At 38.2% G+C, this 18,848-nt stretch overlaps 1 protein-coding gene across 33 annotated transcripts in view; it reads right to left on the bottom strand.

Annotated features, from left to right (window-relative positions):
- The window catches only part of FAM13B (family with sequence similarity 13 member B), a 113,825-nt gene that overhangs the window by 7,167 nt on the left and 87,810 nt on the right, over window positions 1-18,848 (bottom strand). For 12 of the 33 annotated variants that reach the window (XM_054685159.2, XM_063810686.1, XM_054685163.2 and 9 more), the window contains 9 exons: window positions 17,279-17,343; window positions 15,028-15,076; window positions 14,479-14,626; window positions 9,032-9,242; window positions 8,202-8,331; window positions 7,494-7,575; window positions 3,832-4,061; window positions 1,107-1,190; window positions 781-876 (listed from right to left, as the gene is read on the bottom strand). In XM_054685159.2, the coding sequence (XP_054541134.2) occupies window positions 781-876; window positions 1,107-1,190; window positions 3,832-4,061; window positions 7,494-7,575; window positions 8,202-8,331; window positions 9,032-9,242; window positions 14,479-14,626; window positions 15,028-15,076; window positions 17,279-17,343 (1,095 nt within the window). Of the gene's footprint in view, window positions 1-780; window positions 877-1,106; window positions 1,191-3,831; window positions 4,062-7,493; window positions 7,576-8,201; window positions 8,332-9,031; window positions 9,243-11,346; window positions 11,413-14,478; window positions 14,627-15,027; window positions 15,077-17,278; window positions 17,344-18,848 lie in introns of all 33 variants that reach the window. The other 21 variants (XM_063810684.1, XM_016954563.4, XM_016954560.4 and 18 more) reach the window with 3 other exon arrangements.

Consider the following 18,848-nt stretch of genomic DNA (forward strand, 5'->3'; position numbering starts at 1 on the left):
AAGTCACCAGGCAGTCATCACCTAAAGGAAGCTGCCATGCAAGTAGCTATCTACATAAAAATAGCCTGAAAGCCACAGCAAACCAGAAGGTTCAGTGAATTAATTCATAGGAAATAATGTAAAATGGGCTACATGCTGTTTTCTATTTGAACCCAAGACCAATCTATCTACAGTCATACTATCTAAAGGTTAATTTGGGGACAGCACTTAATATGCATTTAAACACTAAAGTTTTCATTTTTCTTTAAAAATGCACACAAATACCAATAAGCATTATTTTAAGTGACTTCTTCTCATTAAAAAGATTAACTTATTTTAAAAGTCAGCTTATATCATTATGCAAATAAAAGGACATCATCATGGCCACCACAAAACTGATGCATTTTCAACGACATGAATTTAAATGGAAAGAAACTAGACAAGGAGTCTGAATGAGTTTCCCATTCTGCTTCTGTCACTTACAAAGTAGATTAGGCACATCACTCACTGCCTAAGCCTCAGTTTCATCACCTGTGAAATGATGCTATCATATTCTACCTGCTGTGATTTTACTTGTCAGGATTTAATGACATAAGCATACATAAAAATGCTTACACAAGTGTCTGGGATATACTAGCAGACATTAGTAGTTTCCTATTTTAAAATCAGTAATCTCACCTTACAGTGACAATTATTTCTGTCTTGGCTGTGTATTTCTCCAATATACCACAATAATAATTTTTTCTGGGAAGAGTACATCTTGATAAAATGAACCAGAGAATTATTGCTTATTTTACTTACAAGGACAGGAGTGATGCTAGCTCTTGTCAGCATTTGTTTTACAAGCCTGTATCTATCATAGAGAGGTTTAACAATGTGCCTTTCTTCCTTGGTCACCTGAGGCAAGAAAAAAAAGAAATTGTCTAGTCATCACAAATCTAAAATGTCCAAAACATTAAACAATGACTTATTCACCCAATTTCAAATTTTATATTAAATACATAGGCAATCCCCCAATTGTAGGAAATAATGCTCAAAAAACAGCCCTGAAGAATGTAGGCCACAAAAGTGATTCATGTTCTTTTTTAAGACATAAAATCAAATCTTTTTAGCAAGAGAGATATTACCGGCCTTCCATGTTGACTTTCATAGTAAAGAAGACTTTTCTGAAGAGAAGCTTTCTCTTCTACCAAATGATCTTTGGTCATTTTCTGGAATTAAACAAAAAAAATAACAAAATACAAAAAACAAAAACAAAAGCAAAAAAACTCCACTGGCACCATTAATATTCTCCTCACTCCCACAATGTAAATAATTAGGTAGAAAGGGCAGACCATCAACAGTCTAGCCCAGGCCTTTGCTTGCAGATTTGCAGGCAAAATTTTCAGTCTCCTGTACAATTTGCTCTTATAATAAGTAGGTACCAACCCCTTTGATGGCTTTACATTTTATCTGAATAGATTATGAATACTGGCTTGGGTAAATTACCTAACCTCTTTGTATTCAACATCCTCATCTGTAAAATGGGAATACTTCGTTCTACCTTAAAGGGCTCTAAAGAGGACTATTTATGAGTTCTATGTAAAGTATTTGCAACACTGCCTACCTAGCACAGAGTAAACATACATAACTGCTTGCTATTTCATTTAATGTTGTTGGCATTTTATTGGCATTAAGATGAGTGGGCATGCATGTGCATGTGCATACACACATAGGTTTTATAATACAATATTTATTCTAAACCATTAAGAAAATCTGGAAGCAGTATAGTGGAAAGATCCTGGAAAAAGCTCAACAATGTCCATTTGTGACCTCATACTTCTCTATTACCTCCATTTCCCTTCATCTGAGTTGGCACATTCTTTATACTGCAATACTCTTCTCACAGCTTTTAGTAGTCTAGTAGAGTAAGCAATGCTTCCCAAATTCATTTGTCCACAAACAAGCTCCATAGACAAATAAATATGGTAAGTCTCGCATACTCTACTAATTAAAACAAATTTGTCCCCTTCGTTCTACAGGATCAACTATTAACACCTGAATGTGTGTTCCACAGGATATCCTTTAACACTAGACCAAATAATCTCTCTACTTATTCCCAGGACTCATTAATACCACCCTGGTCTCTCATGAGAGTAAAATTGAAGATTAAAAAAAATTCACTGGATAACATCTTGCTATAACAAATATAACTTTAGATTACATACATTCAGTAGAGGATAGCTGAGTGTAGTCTGTCAAATACTGTGATTTCAACCTCAAGCTTGAATCAGTCTTAAACCAAGGATAATACATTTGCATAAAGTTGTAGCAGGTAGGGGAATATTTATTCTAACATAAAACTTAAAACTAAAAGAAAGGGCTTGGTGCTGTGGTTCACACCTATAATCTCAGCAATTAAGGCCATGAGTTTGAGCCCAGCCTGGGCAACATAGTGAGACACGATTTCTACCAAAACAATTTTTCTACAAAAAAAATTTCTTTTTTTTTTTTGAGACGAGGTCTCGCTCTGTTGCCCAGGCTTGAGTGCAATGGTGCAATCCTGGCTCACCGCAACCTCCGTCTCCCAGGTTCAAGCAATTCTTCTGCCTCAGCCTCTGGAGTAGCTGGATTATAGGCATGTGCCACCACAACCTGCTAATTTCTTTGTGTATTTTTAGTAGAGATGGGGTTTCATCATGTTGGCCAGGCTGGTCTCGAACTCCTGACCTCAGGTGATCCACCCACCTCAGTCTCCCAAAGTGCTGGGATTACAGGCGTGAGGCACCGCGCCTGGCCAAAAGAAATTTTTTTTTAAGCAAAAGAAAAGTTAAGGGGGGAAGAGATGAGAATGACTAATTCAGCTCTGTTCAAGGGAAAGAAAGACTCCAATATTTGGATCATGAGAGAGGTGTACTCTGTTGTCAAGGTAAGAGTTCCACATTAGGACTATTACCTAGATAAAAGTTCACCTGAGACCATCTACTCTCTCCATTCTCCAAGCAAATCTCATCCAATATAAGATTAGGTTGCCAAGTGCTTTGATCAGGACTGCCCTAGGCACAGGCTTTACTGGGGAAGAATAATGGCTCTTCAAAAAAAAAAAAAATCATTTAATCCTCATAACAACCATATCAAGTTAGTATTAATGGACATAATCACGTCAATATACATTATAGGATTGTTGAAGGGGCTGAGTGGCATAATGCATAAAATATAACCAGCCAATGTGGGGCATAAGCTAGGAGCTCAATACATACAGCTATTAAGACACAAGGACAGGATTCAAGCTAAGGTCTGTAGGTCTCTTTCATGCTTTATTTATTTATTTATTTATTTATTTACTTATTTTCTCACTCTGTCATCCAGGCTGGAGGCACAGCTCACTGCAGTCCTAATCTCCCGGGCTCCATTGATCTTCCCACCTCAGCCTTCCAAGTAACTGGAACTACAGGTGCATACTACCACATCCAGCTAATTTTTAAATTTTATTTGTAGAGACAGGGTCTCACTTTGTTGCTCAGGCTGGTCTCGAACTCCTGGGCTCAGGCAATCCTCCTGCCTCGACCTCTGAAATTGCTGGAATTGAGGCATGAGCTACCTGTTTCGTGCTCTTTATACACTCATCTTGCCAACTGACTCCAACATAAATGAACTCATCAGCATTCTAGTTTTTTCAGTTTTATTATGATTCAATTCTTGAAGTATTTGGCACTTCTGTTATGCTGATTAAAGCATGTTTCTGAATCTGCAAAGATGGGGAGCAGATTCAGGAAAATCAGACTACCTAGACATCTCTACCCTGCTATAGTAATTATTTTGTTTCAGGAATTCTAAAGGCTAATCTGGGCAAAAATCATAGCTCAAGATTACCTTGATATCTTCTGGAAGACACCTCTCAATACGTTTTTCTTTCAGTCTTTTAAGAATAAGTTCAAGGGTTGCTTCTTTAGATGGTTTTTTCTCCTTCTGAATGACCTTGGGTTCATCTCCATTCTCTTCATCTTCATGGTCTAGAGAAGAGCCAAAGCTTTTTGGAAGTGTGTTACTACGTGGACGTGTCTGAGGTACAAATTCTCCATCAGAATTTTTGTGTTTTGCATCTACATGTCAGAAATAAGGACAGATCAATAATAATTGGTTTTAGCTTTGACCGGGTCAAAGAATAAGCAAAATACACAACAAGAAAGTATACATTAACAGCACACAGACTTAGATATTTCAAAGCCAAATAAAACATTTAAGAAGCAAAAAACAGCAAGACAGCTATTCTAGGCTGGGTGTGGTGGCTCACACCTGTAATCCCAGAACTTTGAGAGGCTGAAGCAGAAGGACTGCTTGAGCCCAGGAGTTTGAGACTAGCCTGGACAACAGAGTGAGACCCCATCTCTACAAAAAATTTTTTAAATTAGCCAAGGCTGGGTGTGGTGGCTCACGCCTATAATCACAGCACTTTGGGATGCCAAGGTGGGCGGATCACTTGAGGTCAGGAGTTCGAGACCAGCCTGGTCCACATGGCAAAACCCCGTCTCTACTAAAAATACAAAAGTTAGCCAGGTGTGGTGTCATGTGCCTGTACCTGGTGGCACACACCTGTAATCCCAGCTACTCAGGAGGCTGAGGCAGGAGAATCACTTGAATCCAGAAGGCGGAGGTTGCAGTGAGCCAACATCAGCCAATGCACTCCAGCCTGGGTGAGACAGTGAGACTCTGTCTCAAAAAAAAAAAAAAAAAAAAACCTGAGCACTGTGGCACATGCCTGTAAGTCCCAGCTACTTGGGAGGCTGGGGTGGGAAGACCACATTGAGCCTGGGAGGCTCAGGCTGCAGTAAACTGAGACTGCACCACTGCAATGCAGCCTGGGCAACAGAGTCAGACCCTGTCTCAAAAAAACACAAAAACAACAACAAAAAGAGAACAAGCTATTATTTTTATATCCATAGAGAGCCTATTATTGAATAAAATGCTCTGATGGGCATGGGAGATACAGAAGAAAACAAAACAGACATGGTTCCTGTTCTTGTGGAGCATATATTCAGAGAAGGAAAACAATAACCAAATACTAAGATTAGTAAAATAACTTTAAAGAATGCTACGATCTATAGGTAAAACAGGATAGAGTCACAGTGCTAAAAGGAGTATAATTTGTGGAGGAACAACTACATTGGATGGGATTGACAAAGAAGACCTCTCTGAATAGTATCATCCTGGTAGAATACGGAATAAGGAGCTTGTCTAGCACAAAGGATTTAGTGGAAGGGCATCTGTCCCCAGTGAGGCAATAGCCAGTGTGAAGGTCCTAAAGCTTGGCAAGTTTGAGGAACAGAAAAGAGATGAAAGTGATAAAATCGGCCAAGGGCAGACTGTGCAAGGCCTTGAAAACCACAGTAAGGAGTTTTGACTTTATTCTAGGTGGAAGCCCACTGAAGGGCTTGAAAAAGAAAGTAGTAAGACTATTTATTTTTCTTTTTCAGACAGGGTCTTGCCCTGTCACCCTGGCTGGAGTACAGTGGCACAAACATGGCTCACTGCAGCCTTGACCTCCTAGGCCTAAGTGGTCCTCCTGCCTCAGCCTCCAGAGTAGCTGGGACCCAGGCTAACAGGACTTTTTTAAAGATAATTCTGACTACCATGCAGCAGACGGACTACAGAGCAGTAGAAGTGAAAGAAAATGGGAAAATTAGGAGGCCAATGCTAGACAATTTAATGGTATCAACTACTAATAAAATCAAGGTAATAATTTTCACTGATGACTGGAAATTGGCATTAAACAAGGAAATCTTTAACAGAAGTATAGGGGAAAATTAAGTGATACTCTAAAGAGGAGTTAAGAGACATTATCTTGGCCGGGTGAGGTGGCTCACGCCTGTAATCCCAGCACTGTGGGAGGCCAAGGCAGACAGATGGCTTGAGCCCAGGAGTTTTGAGACCAGCCTGGGCAACATGGTGCAATGCCATCTCTACTAAGAATACAAAAAAATTAGCTGGGCATGGTGGCATGTGCCTGTAGTCCCAGCTACTCGGGATGCTGAGGTGGGAGGATCGCTTCAGCCCGGGAGGTGGAAGCTGCAATGAGCTAAGATCGTGCCACTGCACTCCAGGGCAACAGAGTAAAACCCTGTCTCAAACAAAAAAAAAAAAGGAGAGAGAGAGAGGCAAACATTATCTTAACCACAAGAATATAAACTCCATGACAGCAGGGACTGTGTCTGTCTTGTTCACTGCTATATCCCTAGTTGTCTACAAAGTATTTAGTACCTCAGAAATACTTAACACTTTACTGGGCTGGGCACGGTGGCTCATACTTGTAATCCCCACACTTTGCAAGACCGAGGTGGGAGAACTGCTTAAGGCCAGAAGTTTGAGACCAATCCAGGCACAAAGCAAGACCCCAACTCTATACAAAATTTTAAAAAATTACCTGGGTGTGGCAGTGCATGTCTGTAGTCCTAGCTACTCTTGAGGCTGAAGTGGAAGGATCACTTGAGCTCACCAGTTCAAGGCTGCAGTGAGCCATGACCATGCTACCACACTTCAACCTCGATGACAGAGCAAGATTCTGTCTCAAAAAAATAAAAAATATATATATTTTTATTTTTATAGGCCAGGTGCGGTGGCTCACACCTATAATCCCAGCACTTTGGGAGGCTGAGGCAGGGGGATCGCTTGAGCCCAAGAGTTCGAGACCAGCCTGGGCAACATGGCAAAACCCCACCCCTACTAAAATTACAAAAATTAGCTGGGCTTGGTGGCGTGCACCTGTAATCCCAGCTACTCGGGAGGCTAAGGCACAAGAATCACTTGAACCCAGGAGGCAGAGGTTGCAGTGAGCTGAGATGGCGTCACTGAACTCCAGCCTGGACAACAGAGTGAGACTCTGTCTCGAAAAAATTAGAAATAAAAATAAAAATAAAAACTTTATTGAGTAAATTTAAACCAAAGTGATGCTCCAGATAATAAACCCCTATTTTGCATAATTTTTAAAGTAATAATTATTAAAACACATACTCAATAAACATCCACAAACTAAATATACTTCAACAATTACTATACTGGTTTGACACCCAGAAATGCAATGCCTAGTTTATCATTCAAGAGTTACAATTTAGTCTTTGTGGTATAAATGAGTCACTGTGATTAGACATTCTTAGTTTTAGATGAAAATACCTACCAAAAAATCTTAATGAAATATCCAACAAAACTCAAAGCTGCTTAATATCTGAAATATATTTTAGATAAACTTTATAACATCAGTTCACTTATTAATATACAATCTCAGGTATCTTTCAAAAAGATATTACTAATAAAAACACAAAAAAGACATTTAAAATATAATACAGAACTACAGTACTGTACTATAACACAGTACTACAGTATGCAATTTTGACCCTAACAAAACAAAAAAAGGTAACTTTTATTTTTGTCAAACAGTGCCCAAGATTTAAAATTATCAAAAGTTGTATTTGTGATTCTCAGACATTAATATAAAAAAATTTTTAAAATGCAAATATATTACAAAATGGCACATAATATACCTTTAATTTGCTTCCGCAGTTTTGTAAGCTCTGTCATCCATTTTAATACCTTTGGATTGGCAGCAATATCACTGTAGGAGGGCTGAAAAATTATGGAGCAGAATCACTGACACTTGTGATAAGCAATAGTTACGTTAATTTATGTCCAAATAGTATTTTACAATTCCCACAGCAAAGACTGCTCAATTCTCATTTCATCTTATTTTAATTAGATAGGGCAGGATATTAAGTCAAGTTCTCCCAAGGTAAGGTCTCGTAACTGGCAGAAGCCAGATTTGAATATGGGTCTTCTGACTCCAAGTACAGGACTCTTTCCACTTCATATGTTCTAACTATTAAAATTCTCTTTCCCCTCCTCCACTCCATCCCTCACAAACTCCCTCTCCTCCCCACTTGGTACTTGTAGTTTTTGATAGAGCAGAAATAGCAGTAACATGATTTGTCAATGTAAAGTATTTGCTTTAAAAATTCTAAAAGCTGCTTTGCCAATGGAAATATAAAGATGCCACGGTGCAAATGGCAAGAATACTGGCCTGGAAGTCAGGAGACCAAGGAGTTACATAATCTCAGATCTACACGATCACTGTTCCTCCGGGTATCTCAGATTTGTTACCTTTCTCACACAGATCTAAACTAATGCTTTTGAAAAACTCTCCTCTCAGTTCTAATATTAGATTAAGCTCACTCTGGGGAATGCTACAAACCTACCTTGCTATTTCTTTCCCTTTCAAACTGTTCCTCAAATTGTCTGATTTTCTTCTGAAGTTTCTTGACCAGCTGATAAGGTGTTCTGTCCTCTCTCTTTTCATCTTTTGAACTAAAGGATGATCTTCGAATTCTGAATTAAAACAAAAGGCCAACACTGTTAAATTTTCAAGTACCAACACTGTATCTCTTATTGCCCTGACATGGCACTATTAGCAATAAGTAAATCTTAAAGGTAAAAATAAGTCCCTAACACTAAAGGACAGGTAGTATAAAGAAACACTGTAATGTTACAGACCACAAATTTAGCTAATACAAGTGGCGATGAAAACAGTTTGGAATCATTTAAGACTGGTTTGGACAAAGGCAGCAAAGAAACAAAGACACCTAGCAGCTCAGAGCTCTTGTAACTGTTCAAACTGCATAACAAAGTTTTTGACATTCAGATCCATTTAAAGCTTTGATAAAAAAAGATTAGGAACTGCTCAGCACCATTTGCTGCTTCCTTTACAGAGCTCTGTATTTCAGCGATGAATACATAAATAAATGAATAATACACCATGAGAAAATGTCTATTTGAGAGCAAACTTCAAACGCTACACCTCACTGAACTCAGCAGGGTCAAAAAAAACCAAAACTTACAAAAATGTGCTCTATAAAATCAGTGAGAAAGCTCTGAATTCTATGTCTAGAAGACTCAATCGCTCTCTTTTTTTTTTTTTTTTTTTGAGATGGAGTTTCACTATTGAAGCCCAGGCTGGAAGACTAAATCTCTCAAAAGACTTGGGTACATAATAGGAATTGCCTCTTATAAGTACATAAAAATCACATACCTGGTAAAAGACAGTGCTTTAGATGAGGAATCCAACTTTTCTGGATCATGTAGGAAACGCTGGCTTTGACCAAAATCTAAACTGCGGTGTGATAATACTGGAGGACAGTCCTCTTCCAAGGGGTGATGATTCATTCTTCCAGCTTGTGGAGACAGCTGAGCTTCTCCAGACTCAGAGTCCTCCTGCCAAGACTTAAAAGCAGGAAATGGCTCTATAAAACAAACACAAAGAATAGTACCATGGGTCTCTTGATTCCACGTGGGAAAAAAGTCACAAAATATCAGCTATGTGTTCCTTAAATCACATCATTATGTAGTGGTTCATATATACATACACACATACACACACATACACACACACACACACACATACATGTGTGTATATATATATAATCTTCATAAAGCCTACTATAGTTTAAAATTATTCAAGCTTCACTTTTTAGTCCAGAGTTCAATTTTTTTTTTTTGAGATAAGGTCTCGCTCTGCTGCCCAGGCTCTGGAATTCAGTGTCATGACGGTGGCTCACTGCAGCCTCGATCTTCTAGGCTCAAGCAATCCTCCCACCTTAGCCTCCCGAGTAGCTGGGACTACAGGCGCTTGCCACTACGCCTGACTAATTTTCTTTTTTTTGTTGTTGGTAGAGACGAGGTCTCACTATGTTGGCCAGGCTGGTCTTGAACTGCTAGGCTCAAGTGATCCTCCCATCTCAGCCTCCCAGTGTGCAGGGATTACAGGCATGAGCCACTGTGCCCAGCCCAGAGTTCTATTTCCATATAAATTTAAATTTCTGAACCCAGTGGCAAAGCAAGAAAGGACATTGTCAAGCTCTTTAAAACTCAATTTAATTCTAAAGATGTTATTTAATATAATTCTGAACTTTTCAAAAGATGTTTTATTTACAAATGTTAGTTTTCAAGTAGGGGAAAACTAGAAACAGCAAGAACTGAACAGTTCTTTCTTAGAAATTTAATTTAAAAGCCAAATGATGTCAGGTGTATGACCTGTCCCTCACTGTCAAATAGCTATATTAAGAAAAAGTGGGAGCTGTTCCCCATGTTACATGGAACACTCACCAAATGGAGTTCTCTGACTTTAGAAGAATTCTAATATTCCCAAAGGAGGAGCTAATTCACCTGACAGCACCTGGCCTCTAACATTAAACTGTGATGGTTATCTTCTGCTACAGGATTCCTATGTATAATATATATTTTAATAATACCCAACAGTGTTACTAAGACAAAACTTAATAGCACTAGGCCTTCTTAAGCACATTTACTTTACTGCAGTTATCCTGTATGCCCTCAAATGAAAGCTATGTTAATACATTTGATGTCTTTGCAAATATAATGTTTGATTACATATAGAACACATACAGATCATACACACAATCCACAAATATACCCCAAATACAACAGTAAGCACAGGAGGGAAAGAAAAAATTCCCATCTATACATTAGCTTTTTATTTATTTATTTATTTATTTTTTTAGAGATGGAGTCTTGCTCTGTCACCCAGGCTGGAGTGCAGTGGCACGATCTTGACTCACTGCAACCTCTGCCTCCTGGGTTCAAGCGATTCTCCTGCCTCAGCCTCCCAAGGAGCTGGTGTTACAGGCGCCTGCTACCATGTTTGGCTAATATTTGTATTTTTAGTTGAGATGGGGTTTCACCATGTTGGCCAGGCTGGTTACAAACTCCTGACCTCAAGTGATCCGCCTGCCTCGGCCTCCCAAAGTGCTAGGATTACAAGCGTGAGCCACCACGCCCGGCAGCTTTTTTTTAAGTAACTACACTTAAAATTTTTGATGCTATTGGCTATTAGCAATAGCGAAAATGAATGCAAAGAGGGCTTGACAGTGTCAAAATTCAAGAGTGATGTTTTCTTTTTCCTCACACAATAGCTAAGATCGCTGCTTTAGTAATTTAGTTTAACTTTATGCATTAGCAATTTAAAGCATTACCTTTCCTTTCAAAATAATAAGAACATAATTTAGTTTCTTTTTGAAGCCCAGATCAATCTGAGAATTAAAAATTGGGTACAAAGCGTGCAATCCCACAATAAACCCAACAATAAAGTGATTTTCAAAGCAACCCTTGTACCTGTGCCCCAGCAAATAAGTAACTGGTAGTAAACATTTTATGAGAAATATCCTATTTTAAGAAAAGACAAAAGTAATAGCAATTTTTTCTGGGTTCACTTTGAACCCAGAACAGTTTTCCTAAGATATGGGGACAGCAGGAGAAGGGCTTAATAAAAAGACAAACAAAGTGAACCATAAAAGGCAAAAAAACTAAACTATGGTGAACCATACTTACCCTCCCCATCTCTCTGCAGATGCATTGTTTTGAAATCAATGAGGGGAAAAGTGATAGGGCATGACGCTAATAAAATGGAAAAAATGGCAAAAAATACTAAAGTGAACACACAGCACAGTCAGAACAAACCATACACATAACACAAAGCCAAAGATACCAAAAACATTTCCCTAAAACCAGTTAGGCATTCTGTTCAAAAACGTTATTAAAAGAAATCACTACTAACTAGATTTTAACAAACACAAACATAACATTTCCATTTCAGCAAGCAATGCAAAAAAGGGGGGGAAAAACTCAAAGTAGTGCTATTTTATTAAAACTCAAACATAAAACTGAAGAAATGGAAATTCTTAAGCAGGTACTGTTTGAAGCTTTTCAGTGTAAATGATTTTAAAGGAAAATATCTCCCTTAGTTTGCTCTTTGAAAAAATCCTACTGCATTTCATTCCAGAGTTAGCAGGAGAGAATCTGAAGATGGTATCCACTTCCATTAAAAGTCAAAACTTTGCAAACAGCTGCTACAAATTCATACTGGTGACAGTCATGTGCTACCTGCTTGCTAACTACTACTGCATTCTGCTATTTTTCTTATCCTTTGAGGAAAAAACAAAACAGAAACTATATACTTAGGAATAGTGACATAGGGCTCTATTTGGAGTCATCCCACTTCTCTACAAAGAGTCACATCAAACAAAGCATGTCTGATTCCAAGGTATCCAGGGTCTAAACTAAGTTGGTCTCTTAAATAAATAAGACTTTTTCATTTAGAATATCCTAACTCCTGGCCGGGCACGGTGGCTCACGCCTGTAATCTCAGCACTTTGGGAGGCCAAGGCGGGCGGATCACCCGAGGCCGGGAGTTTGAGACCAGCCTGACCAACACAGAGAAACTCCGTCTCTACTAAAATACAAAATTAGCCGGGTGTAGTGGCACATGTCTGTAATCCCAGCTACTCAGGAGGCTGAGGCAGGAGAATTGCTTGAACCTGCGAGGCGGAGGTTGCAGTGAGCTGAGATCGCCCCACTGCACTCCAGCCTGGGCAACAAGAGCAAAACTCCGTCTCAAAAAAAAAAAAGAAAAATTGGAGGAATATCCTAACTCCAATCAGTGTTTGCATTAGTGACAAAGTTAGAAGAAACAACATGGTCTACAAACAGCCACTCTACAAAGCACATGCACAGTTCATGGCTGGGAAGTTCACTCAGGTGTCTGTAACTGTCGGCTTTCTGAAAGTTGCAGACCCCTATTTCTGGAAGAACAAGTAGGGGACCTACATAGACTTGTTTAGGCTGTTGAACCAGGGCAGCTCAGGCACTGAAAATCAGGCATCAGCAGCCTACAGGTTACCTCCTTTATCTATACCAAGGTATAGGTGCTGGATTCTGACATGGAAAAAAAAGACAGTCCAGTATCAGGTTCTCTTTCAGGGAGACTCAAGAACGCTGACGCTAGACAGGGAAGGTCTATCCTCTTCAGACAATGAAAAACAATTGTTCTTCTATGTTTAAAATTTAATCAGGACTCCCAGGCCAAAGATCATAAAGAACTATTTATCTGCATCTTCTAATAGGAAGAAACAAAAGTGCTTTATCAGAATCCAAGCTGCTTCCTTTGAAGACTCATTTCCTAGCAATGCTGCAAGGGATGCTCTGTCGACCACCATTCCTTTTATTTCAGCCACAATAAATAACAAAAAAGAACATTTAATCTTCAACTGCCACCAGTATGCTAACATATCCCCCAACACTGGGAAGCATCTTCATAAATTCCAGATGTCCTGAATAACCCAGAACAAAGCAAATGAAAGACAACTTTCTAATTTAGTCTAAGTTAAAACAGATAATATGCCACTGGGCATGCCAAACATCTAGACCTATATAAAAAGGAGGGTGGGGAGGAGATGGCAATAAAAATTGGCACAGACAATGACTTGGTTGGGGCTCTTAAAAAAAAATGCCTAGACCTTAAAAAAAAAAACAAGACCCACACACACTCCATTTGCGATCAGGTGAGTACACTTACAGTGACAAAAGGAGTCCGTGGCACTGGCATTAGAATTCCTGTTATTGCCAGTGTATGTCAACAGATACTTGCCAAAGGTGAGACAACCCAGGGATCTTCATCCAAGTGAATGAATATGTAACTATGCTTAAGATTCTTGAGTTATCTCATTGTCTCTTTACCAAAGTGTATGATCCAGAAAAACTCCTAGATCCAAATTTATTGCTTGTTTCCCACCCCCACTCAACATTTTATTTGAAAGCTTACAAATACATAGCAAAATTGAAAGAACTTTACACTGAATATCCATATACCAATCACAATCTACCATTAACATTCTACTATACTTGCTTTATAACATTTATCCATCCCATTAACCATCTTATTTTTTTCATGGATTTCAGAGTAAACTGCAGGTATCAGTAAATTTCCCCATAAACACTCCAGCATGCAAATCATCCACTGAAGTTCAGCATTTGTTTACAGTTTTTTATCCTCTTGAAGTAAAAAGAGAACTTTATATACAAAGAAACACAAAAATCTATGTATTTGCTAGGTTTTGAGAAATGCATATACCCATGTTGTTTGCTTGTTAAATTTTAACTTCTCTCCTTTGTGCAAATTTTTAGAGTCCCCTGCACCATACCTTCATAACCTAAGACAGAAATACAGGAATATGGTACAATATTTGTTTAGAAGTACCCTTGAAGGTCATTTTTCAAAAAAGTACTACTGATGATACTAAGGACAAGGTAATTATACACGCTCTGCTTAAACTGGTGAGATCTCTAAGCCTTAACATACTGGGCTTCCAAAGACTAGGAGATAGCACCTGATTTAAATATTAACAAAAACGTATGCTGGGTGACTTTTTAAAAAAATCAGTTCTAACATCCATTTTCAAAGCTGTTGATGGATCAGACAAGAACTTCTAGTTCATATGAGATGCTGCCCCAAAGTCTCAGTGTGTTTCACTAAAAACACCCACTTGTTCATCTTACATGAAAGGGAGAACAGAAGATCAAGATGAATAAGGTTATCCAGAAAAGGGCTGTAGTCTTATCATTGCTTAGGGTAATTTCGGTTACAAGTAACATTATCAGGAAAATAATGCGTGTGGGTAAAATTACCTTCCCATTTATCACCATCAGAAACATTCTTCAGATCTAAATGTGGAATACTGACACATGCTGCTTCCCCTTGAACACCAACACTCTGACCTCCTGGTACTTCTGATTCAGTGTTGGCATTCAAATCACATATCTTGCTACTAGAATCCTGTATTTTAAAATAAAGAATACATTTCACAACTATGGAAGCTTTTCACACCCAGCTTAAACACATCCAGCACATATCCAAGTGTAGTCTTCATTAGTTTACTGTGCCTATACAGCCAACTGTCCCACTCCCACTGTGCAAACTATTTTCAAATATAAACATGCAGTTTTAGAATATGTCTTATTGGAAGACAAGTTTGGATCCCAAATTCAGGAAAGTGTTTTCATAACCAAGTCTCTTGTAACCAAAAGTGGCAAATTAAGTTACTGTTTAACTGTAAAATATTTGGTAAGAGTATTTATATTTAAATCTTTAAACCTAGCTAACCCATGTTAAAGACCAGACATAACAGTTTAAACCTAGGCAAGTTTTTAAAGACTAAGACAAAAAATAGTTCTTACCAGAATCAAGTGTGACAATTTATCACTGTCAAATAACAAATATTCTTCCCTAAAAATACAAGTAAAGTTGTTAGTATATTAAGAATAAAAAGGCTACTATCATTATATATTTCTTACCTAGATTCCTCTACTCCATAACACAGTTAGCATTTACAATGTGCGAGGAGAAAATGCCAACTGGACACATGCCCATTCTTTGGAGCCCTATATCTGAAAAATCACACAATACTGAAAAGATCCACAGAATCACTTCGGGTTTAGAAAAATCAAGTAACAATCCCTACTCCACCCCACAAACCACAGCAAAAAAGAAAAACCTTTATAAAATGAAAACTAAAATCCACAGTAAGTAGAAACTCAAAAGAATGAATGTATAATAAAGATTTTATAAAATAAATGTTTTAACCAAATAAACAGCTCTATTCTCTCCATTCTTGAGACTTTCAAAGAAAACTTTTTAAAAAGATATCACTATGTCTTTTACTTTAAACTTGACTGTATTCTATCACAAGGATACTACTTCCAATCAGAGAAGGTTACTACTTCCAAACCTTTCCCTCCTCAAAATATAACAGTAACATACTAAAAGGAAATTTTAAAAAATTTCAGTCCACCTTTTACTTCCCCAGAAAAACTAACCCTTATTTAGAACAAGTGTTATAGCAAGCTGTCATAAGTGATCTGTACCTATTTTACCAGTCAAGAGAGCACCTGCTATTATACAGTAGATTATCAATATGCCTACTGGGGGAAAGTTCTTTTCCCCAAAGACACAGTGGCAATTTACAATGACACATCGAGATGTCACTTCTATCCGGCCATAACAGAGTATGCACTCAGGAGACATGCCTTGATCTAAATATTGCAAGTCATCTTCTCATACAGATAATTACCTTATTCTTGCTGAGAATAAGAAATGAACTAAATGCTCTGATAAGCTTAAAGGCATTCCTTTGCTTAGAGTAGGAGCAAATGGTAGGATGAGTAATTACTACCTTAGCAGCCTAAAAGACCTAATCACCTACATTTGAGAAGCATGAATGTTAAACATACAAAATGTAATCCACCTAACCAAGGTACTCTGGATCTAAAAACCAGTTTGCTAACTTATACACAATTGAAGTTGAAGAGGAGAGAGCTTTTTCCAAAAACAACAACAACAACAACAACAACAACAACAACAACAACAACAACAGAAGAGTCCTCACTAAATGGGTCCTTATTGCTCTACCAAATCCAGATGTCACTATTCTGGGGGTGCCTGTTAATGTTGTTAATTTTATATCTTCAGCCCATAGCTCCAATACTCCCTGGGCTGGAAGAGGATGATTCCTGCCTCCTGAAAGGAAGGACAAGGAACTGCTATAAGGAAATCTGTGGACCTTCAGAGTATGGGGAGGCTCCAGAGACGTGGCTCCAAAGAATTTGCTTACCCTTAAAGAACAGCCTTCCTACTTATAATTAAAAGAAACAATAGAATACAAATATGTCCTGGCCAACAGGCTGTCAGCAAATTAGTATACTGTCTGGGATCTCTCAATATTTACAATCTAGCCTGCAACTTCATTACTGAAGTGTTTTCAGAATCTCAAATCACCTTCCTAAGAAAGTTATACTTTTTGGCAGCATCTTGAAGACTGATGCAAAGGGTAACAAGAATCCAAATCTTACTCTGTGACTTAAAACATTCTAGAAAGCTTCTATTCAAAGAGGCTATCTATTGAGACTCTACATTAGTCGAAATACTCATTGCCTCCAGTATTTCTCTACCATTACAGCCAGCCAAAGAGGTTAAAAAAGCACCAGCTGCCTAAGAGTGTACTGAGACACACCAAGGATAAATTCAAAGAGGAAGAAAAACATCCTATACATATTTGTTGAATCAAATACAGTATCTCTCAGTTAGTTATACACAGTTACAAGATCATGAATTAACTCATTGACAGGTATACTCAGAATATCAGTAAATTCCCAATTGTTCCACAATCAACTGAAAGATTTAAATGTCTCCAAAAAGGCTGTTTTTCCCTCTGAATGTTTTCCAAGTTATAACTACTGTCTGAACCTGTACAAATCCAAATATTTATGGGTATTTAATATCCTTTATGCCTACCATTATAACAAGAAGGCTGTTTAAGATTATCTAAACTATATATTTATAATGGACATTCATCTAAAAAAATCACCTCAAAAATCTGTGAAGAGCTCCAATTCTCAAAATGATTAATTAGCAACAAGAAAAAATGCTTACCTCTCAAGACAGCCATCTTCACTATCACCATGGTCACTGCATGGCTCTAACAATATACCTACAGACTGACAAAAAGAACACCACCATGTATTAATGGAGCTCCCAATACTCAGATATGAGAAGTTGCCAATCTAAATTAGGATATTAGAATACAGATTAGTCAAACACCCCTAATTAGCTATCATTTATAATAGTCTGTAGTACTTAGCATCTCTTTTTACAGAGAGTAATTTATCTTCCCTCAAAACCTGGGTCATATGAAGTATAGCAGGTACTCTGCATTTCTCTCTATTAGGTAATATGTATCACCACTACCATCCTTCTTCCTTAGAATTCTCTCCTCCAAAATGATGGTCTTCTGATCCTGCTTGCCAACTGCTGCTTGCTTTATTTCTCCTCAGCTACAAAGATACAAGTTTGGTGACTTCTTGTAGGTAAGATAGGAGTCATAGAGGAGTTCACTAGGTTCCTTTGTATATTTGAAGTAATAACTATTTTCCACAAAGAAAGTCCCCACATGAGAAAACTCTCCCATTTTCCAACGAGCTTAGTGACACCATCTCATCCCTATTCCCCCCCAAACTAAAAACCTACCAAGTCTAATACAAATACCCAGAGAATTACTACAAAATACATGAACGTTGTGGTGTTTTTGATGATCACCTTTCAAATCAACAAAAGGTTCCATACTTCCTAGACTCTCTGATTCTTCTTTAGAAAGTAAGTACCACTTGTCCAGCTTTGTTTAGCATGAAAGAAGGTCCACAAGAATCTGCAAAAAAAGCTGTTAAAATACTAGTCCCTTTGCAAACTACACATCTGTGAGGCTGTCTCATATGCTTCAACAAAACAATGTAACAGCAACAGACTTAAATGCAGAAGCATATACAAGAATCCAGCTGTCTTCTGTAAGTCAAACAGGTATCAACAATATTTCTAGCTATGTAAAACAATGCCACTCCTCAAACTTAAAAAATTTTATGAAAACAGTTGTCTATTGTGGAAAAGAGCAACCTTACTTATGTTACCATAAATGAGTTTGTTAAATTAATGTTTTTTAAATTTATCAGTTTTAATTCCTAATATGGTAAATCCTGATAGATATACCTATGTAAACAAAAGCTCTTTGGGATCTTCAATATTTTTAAGAGTATGAATGAGTCCCTGAGACCCAAAGTGTGAGAACCACTGATACAGAAATCAGACTTCGGTAACTTTTATGATCAATAACAGGTGTCCCCAACCCCTGGACCGGTACCGATCGCTAGCCTGTTAAGAACCAGGCCACACAGCAGGAGGTGAGCAGCTGGGGGAGTGGGGAGTAAGCACTATGGCATGAGCTCCGCCTCCAGTCATATGAGTGCTGGCATTAGATTCTCAGAGGCATGGACCCTATTGTGAGCTGTGCAAACAAGGGATCTAGGTTGTGTTCCTTATGAGAATCTAACTAATGCTTTGATGATGTGAGGTAGAACAGTTTCATCCCAAAACCCCAACCCCCTATCCACCATCCATGGAAAAACTGTTGTCCACAAAACCAGTCCCTGGTTCCAAAAACGTTGGGGATCTC

The sequence above is a fragment of the Pan troglodytes genome, chromosome 4 (assembly GCF_028858775.2).
Source record: "Pan troglodytes isolate AG18354 chromosome 4, NHGRI_mPanTro3-v2.0_pri, whole genome shotgun sequence".
Lineage (NCBI taxonomy): Eukaryota > Metazoa > Chordata > Mammalia > Primates > Hominidae > Pan > Pan troglodytes.